At 47.5% G+C, this 6623-nt stretch overlaps 1 protein-coding gene across 2 annotated transcripts in view; it reads left to right on the top strand.

Annotated features, from left to right (window-relative positions):
• gas2l3 (growth arrest-specific 2 like 3) overlaps positions 1–6623 on the top strand; it is a gene marked incomplete in the record, with an annotated part of 31515 nt that overhangs the window by 22985 nt on the left and 1907 nt on the right. For both annotated transcript variants that reach the window (XM_035676441.1, XM_035676433.1), the window contains 7 exon segments: positions 378–564; positions 1637–1755; positions 2206–2347; positions 3678–3741; positions 3860–4001; positions 4999–5103; positions 5856–6623. In XM_035676441.1, coding sequence (XP_035532334.1) covers positions 378–564; positions 1637–1755; positions 2206–2347; positions 3678–3741; positions 3860–4001; positions 4999–5103; positions 5856–6623 — 1527 coding nt within the window.

Below are 6623 nucleotides of genomic sequence, written 5' to 3'. Positions count from 1 at the left end.
CTTCTCATCTAACTCTCACCAAGAGAGTTGTGTATTTCCCGAAATGTTCCTTTGAAGTTGAATATCTTAAAACCATGACTAACTGAGAGTAGATCAGATTAGGCAGATGTCTCAATAAGTGGGCAGCCACACTAATCTGTTATAACATTCTGTCAGGCTTTTTGTGTGAGTGTTTCTAATCCTTTGAGTCACACAAAGAAATGATGTACATCATATTAATGTTATCATCTTCTGAGATCTTGGAAGTTGCTGCCATTTTTTTTCAAGACCTCGTTGATTTTGATTACACACATACGTGGTTACAAATGTTTCTTTCAATCGGGGATGGAAGTCTTCCATTTAAACATCCTTCAACTTTTCCTCCTCGTCGTCTCCAGGTATGGTTCGGTGAAAGGTTTGATGCCCCGTTGCTGAGCCCCAGGAGCCCTCGCAGCCCACTAGCGCAGCGGCACGGCCCCGGCCTCGCAGACGTCTTCCAGTACGACCAGTGGCTTGCAGTGCGACATGAGGCCACCCTGGTACCTATGCAGGAGGACCTGGCCATCTGGCTCACCGGCATGCTGGGTAAGTGCTGCGTGTCAGCCACAAAGTACCGCTTTTAGTGTTTTAGTCTCGTTTCGTCTGTTTTATTTTCACCTCTGACTGTTTGGTATTATGTTGTTTTGAAATCTTTTGGGTAAAACAGATGTTCCTTTTTTTTTTTTTTTTTTTTCTGATGTAGGTACGTGTATTCATACAACAGAGTAAATGTGCTTAAAGCTGTGCATATGGCAATCATCACTGGGCAGTTGCATGCTAACAGTTTGCCCCTTAAGGCTAGGAAAATACCAAAGCACAATTGACACGGGTCTCCCATGTAATTGGATTTGGATGCTGCTATTTACAACCGGGCCTTAGCAAACCACAGAAACAGGAGTGGAACAAAATCCCCCATTTGGTTCGTCTCTACCATTATCCTGACATCTTTTGTCCCTTACGATACAATGGAGCAGTGAGGAAACTGAAGCTGACTGGAAACTGACTCTATTGTTGACTGGTGAAACCGTTTTTTGTTGGTTTTTTTTATAAGCAGACATTTTCTCATGAGGAATGTGGGCAAGTACTCAACCCTCAACATGAGTTACTGGTACCGTGACCGTGATGACCCAACTGATAGTCAATCCTGAGGGGCCAGATAGTGCAGAAACAGGTGGCGTGCAACGGATAAAGTTTAGCCTCGAGGCTCGGCCGTTGTTGTGTGGAAAATAAACTTTTGTGGAGAAATCTTTGTCACTTAATGTTATAGCTGTTGTGGATTTAGTCCCCAATGTAAATTCAGTTCACATGGCCTTTGTTGAGTTTCCTGGGGCGGTGATTTACAATAAGGGGTCGTGGGAGTGCCATAAGTCCTAGAGGAGCTTGTAGGGGGGGTGCTCTGTTGAACTGTCAATGTGAAGTGTTTTTGCAAGGTCCTACAACAAAAGCCACCATAGAGTGAAGAAGAATTATTGATCGATTTGATTTATTTTATTGCAGATGTGCAAAAAAACCCAAAAGTGAGGACATCTTTTATAAAGGACTAATGCAGATAAAAAGGCGGATAAGTTGCATTGTGCTGTACAATTTATTCTGTGTCTTTTCCCTTTTGTTTGTCCAGGAGAGGAGGTGAGAGCAGAGTTTTTCATGGAGGAGCTGAATAACGGCGTGAAGCTGTGCCAGCTTATCGGTGTGCTGCAGACTAAGATCGCCCAGAGCTGCCCCTCCGCACTCTGCAAGGTGAGTCAGACAGCAGCGATGAGAATAGTTCGGACGATCGTCCAAAGGGCAGCTTGCATGCTCGCATGTGGGGGATGTTTGGGGAGGGCTCTGCAGGTCCCAGTGTGGACAAAACTCTGACTAATTTCATTTGTTCAAGTTCAGTTTACTGTGAACTCTCAGGGACTGCCAGGTGGAGTTTTGCCACTTTCTACAAATGTTTGATACAGTTTACGTGTTTAAAGCTAACCTGACACATGGGATTCCAGTGACCACAGCCGGCAGTAGCAGTAATAATGCAAAGAGGACAAAGTTAGCTCTAGCAGGTTGTAAGAAATAGACCATTTACTGAGAGTATAATGTGTTCTCATAATGACCTTATCAGAAACCTGTCTATATTCTCACATTTTCACTCACGTAACTACATATACAAGTCCCGTGATGCTTCATAGAGTTTATGTTTCCTGACAGCTGTTTCCCACGAGGAAGGTTGCATGTAAGCGGGACGCTTCTCCCGGTTCCTTCTTCGCTCGCGACAACACCGCCAACTTCCTGGCCTGGTGTCGCCACATCGGTGTGGAGGAGACCTACCTGTTTGAGTCTGAGGGCCTCGGTAAGAGCTGCAGCAGATATCACTGCAACTGTAGACTGTTCTCATAGATTCTGGAGTAACTTCATCATTTCTAGTTCTATCAGTTCATGTACAGCAGTCTTAACTCTGTTAAAATCCTTCTGAATTTTAGGAAGCAAGAACATTGTTTTTTGGCTGATATGACCTTGTTGTACACATAAATCTCAGTTGTGGTACTACAAGAACCCATAGTAACTTATTAAAGTGCCACTTCTGGTGCAAAGATTGAGATAGTTTGTCACAATCCTTCCTCTTATATAACCATAATAAATTCCAGTAAGTAAGAGTTTTGTTTATCCAAGAAAAATGTTCTGGTAAATCTTTAATTCCAGGGGATCGAAGTGCAACAGAGTGTCCAGATAACTTTATTACACCTGTGTGACACCAGCCACGCTATGCTATTGAATTGAAAAACCTTTGGAAATAGTATCGTGATGAGTTTTCCTGCATGTGCTTGGCCACTGTCTACCTACTGGAAAAAATAATTCCTCTTAAGTTTTATTTCTTTAGCGAGCATTGGTTGAGTCCCAGGAAGTTTTCAAATCAGGCCAAAAGGAAGTTGAGACCAAGTAAAAATAAGACACCAGAGTCCTGGTCGAGACCAAACAAATAATCCATATTAACTAGGATGTGGGTCTAGCTGCAGGTTTGTACAAAACACTGCGACATATGTATTTACCCACCTCATTCATGCGTATGATTTGGAACATTTTACTGTTAGTAGTGCTTGAGTGAGAATACTCTAAAGATAGGTAGAAAGAGGCAGAGATGCCACTGAAGTGTAACTGATAATATAATATATTTATATGAAGCCCACACCTTTTGGAGCTAATGTTGGGCTTCCTATTGAGGATGTAAACAGACTGTGGATGTAAGCTCCTGATAACTTTGCAGAGCTCTGCTGTTTAAGCCTTACTGCTTAATGGTTTAATAGGATCTGTTGTGGAGAGCAATCACCCTGAGTACTCTGTATGGGGGATCACATCATTACAAGTAATGGCTCTCCAAAAAACCGGATTGGAGCGATTTAAGAAGAAAGCCATACGTCTCTGCTGTTCCAGGAGTGGAAACGAGTCTCTTCTTCACTATATTTTAGTTTAATTAATATCCTTTAAAGTTGGGCTCTTCACTTAAAACTGCTCTTCTCTTCTGCATGAGTCACCCGACCAGCCCTCTGGGAATATTAAATTCATTTTATGTGCTCATAACGTCACCCAGCATCGCTCTCCTCTTCCATCCTGCTCTTCAGAAGAGGCAGCTGCTTCTTCAGATTATTCATTAAGTCTCTTCATTGTTGTGTTTTCTTCCTCAGTGCTGCACAAGGAGCCTCGGCAGGTTTGTCTCTGTCTGCTGGAGATCGGCCGCATCGTCTCCAAGTAAGTCCCACAGCGCGGAAGAAGCCGCTTCAGATGATTATTAACACAGAGTTTAAGATGGGTTTAGCGTTTTATTGCCAGAGGTGCACATGTGAACGCCGCTGTGTGTGTCTCTCAGGTACGGCGTGGAGCCTCCTGTGCTGGTGAAGCTGGAGAAGGAGATTGAGTTGGAGGAGACCCTGCTGATGACGGAGGAGCCGCGTCCGGCCGTCAAAACCTTCACTGTGTGCTGTCAGCACGGCGGCCTCTACCAGCCGGGGGTGAGTTCTGACTGACGGCTCCAACATACCAACAGGAAATAAACACCGCCATGTTTTTAAACACACAGAACATTACACTTTCCACCTGGAGGCAGGAAGTGTGGAACGAGAATGCCCCACCCCATTTAGCCGGTCAAGTTACTGCCCCCCCCCAAAAAAACACTACCTCGTGTAGTCTCACACAAACGAGCAAAAAGAAAACTACTGATGTAAAGTGAAGGCTACAGCTGATCACGTCAGCGCCACATAGGTGGTACATGTGCGACCCAGTTGAAGCCGAGCCGAGGCTCCTGCCGCTCCATTGGCACCCCACGGGGTATGACGCATCACAGCTGACCACGTGACTCTCTGCCGGCGCCCTGTGACTCGCCGTCACGCGTGACCTCCGGGCTGCAGATACGTGCCGTCATACAGCCATAAGTACACACGCCCATGAACTCCCCATTCGTGTAAATACTTCATCTCTTTCACAGTGCAGACGCTCCTCCATCAGCTGCTGTTAGACATCCTTCCTGATGGACACTGTGATTCTAACACTGTCAGTGCTGGGTGGGTTTATTCCCCCAGTGGGTAAATCGAGGCTCTGACACTGTCAGGGCTGGGGGCTTTGTTCCCAGAGGAGACAGCTGCACTAAAAATAACCGCACTCCTCGAAGTGGAAGGCAGTTTGGAAACGCATCTACCAGCCAGTATATTTGTTCCCAAATGCATTTTCCTTTCACACATTCATATCAGCAGCTTCCAGTTCTTCATCACTCACCGTCTCACTGCTTCATTCAGTGGTAATTGCATTATTGCTCACTAATGCACCACAAAAACTGGAGGTCCTTAAATGCCTCTCTTTGTTCTCCATCCATCTGAGGTTAAACTGAATTATCTTCCAACTGTAAATGTTAGTTTATAGAATAACTTCATTCGTTTGCAAAGAGAATCCAATATTGCTGCCAGTGGGACCTCCAATATGGCCGCCTTATGGTCCTCTTGTTGTCCCTTGTAGGAGCACGGCATGGAGGACCCGCCCTGCAACTGCTCCAACAGGGTCTCCATTGAGTACCTGTCTGAGGGACGCTACAGACTGGGAGACAAGACCCTCTTTATTCGGGTGAGTGCTCTGAACACACACACACACACACACACGTGCTCACTCTCTGCAATCTGGACGCTCAGTGAGTTGTCTCATTCAGAAGTAGCAGCCCGGTCATGTCACAGCTTTTAGGCACATCATTTCACATGCCAGGGTCTCATATTCTTATATAGAATTATTATTCTGAGCGTAGAATCCAGTTCAGCAGAAATGGCTGAAAAAGGATGTCAGGATCTGTAGACAATAGAAGACTGTTGAAGAGCAGGCTGGACCATCAACCAGGACGATGTGCAGTCCTCTGACCTTTGACCTCACTGTTGACAGAGCCAAGCTGGGAGGATATTCCCTTGTTGGAGTCTGTGAAGTAACACTATTTTAGATGCCTTGATGCATTTTTTAAAATAGAATTCCAGTAATCTGAGTACTTAACAAACTGTATACCTAAAGTGCGATGGTCAATGTGTGTGTATCAGAAGCACATAATCAGTTTAGTGTGTGTGTGAGTGTGTGAGTGTGAGAGCTCTGGCAGAATCCTCACTACATCACTGTCTGGCTGTGATTGGACACATGTAAGCTCGTTACTCCAGAGCAGCGGATAGCGTTGGGTGATTACATCATCATTACACTGCTGTCCACGGTGCCGAGCCTCGAGCCAGACGCACTCATCTGTGGATCAGCAGCAGCTATTTCGGGAACCTCCAGGAATACGGCACTGCTGATTTTTGATTTCTAATATTCTTACCTATCTCTCCCCCCCCCCACTTTTCCAGATGCTTCACGGTAAACATGTGATGGTGCGCGTCGGGGGCGGCTGGGACACGCTGCGCGGCTTCCTGATGAAATACGACCCCCTGCGGGTTCTGCAGTTCACCACCCTGGAGCAGAAGATCCTGGCCTTCCAGAAAGGCCCTCCCGGCCTGGGAGGTCACCATGGCAATGCAGCTCCACCCCCACCTCCTGACATGGACCCCCTCGCCGCTGTCAACAACCTCATCTCCTCCTCGTCCTCCTCTTCTTCCTCCACCTCATCATCTTCATCCTCCTCCGGCTTGGCCTGTAAGCCGGTTGTGACCGCCGCAGGTCAGACGTGTCGGTCCTACACCGCCTCCCCGGCCGGCACGCCCACGTTGCCCAGAAAAGGTTCCGCCTCTGCGCCCAGGAAGAACCTCCAGGGGACACCTTCTTTGCCCAGGAAGCCCACCCAGCTGCCCCTGCCCCTCACCACCAAAGGGTCCTCCTCTCTGCCCTCCACACCTGTGGGAAGTTCCTCCAAACAGTCTCCCAGCCCGGGGGCTCAGGGTGTGCAGGTCCATCGCAGAGCTCTGACTCCATCCTCATCTCCTCATCACGCCCCTGCAGATCCAAGCCCCGCCTCCAAACTGAAGCTCAGACCGTCACCACGCGGTCCCGCCTGTCAGCCCAGGAGCCCCGTCTGCCCCGAACCGTCTTCCAAATGCCCCAAACCCTCCAGCCCCTGCACCTCCCCCACCGCAGCCTCTGTGCCTCGCCCAGTCACTGCACCAGTACGGGCTGCCACC

This window comes from Morone saxatilis, unplaced genomic scaffold (assembly GCF_004916995.1).
Source record: "Morone saxatilis isolate NCDOM2014 unplaced genomic scaffold, NCSU_SB_2.0 Contig10, whole genome shotgun sequence".
Lineage (NCBI taxonomy): Eukaryota > Metazoa > Chordata > Actinopteri > Moronidae > Morone > Morone saxatilis.
Note: the sequence above shows the minus strand (reverse complement) of the source record. Positions and strands in the feature narration are given on the sequence as shown.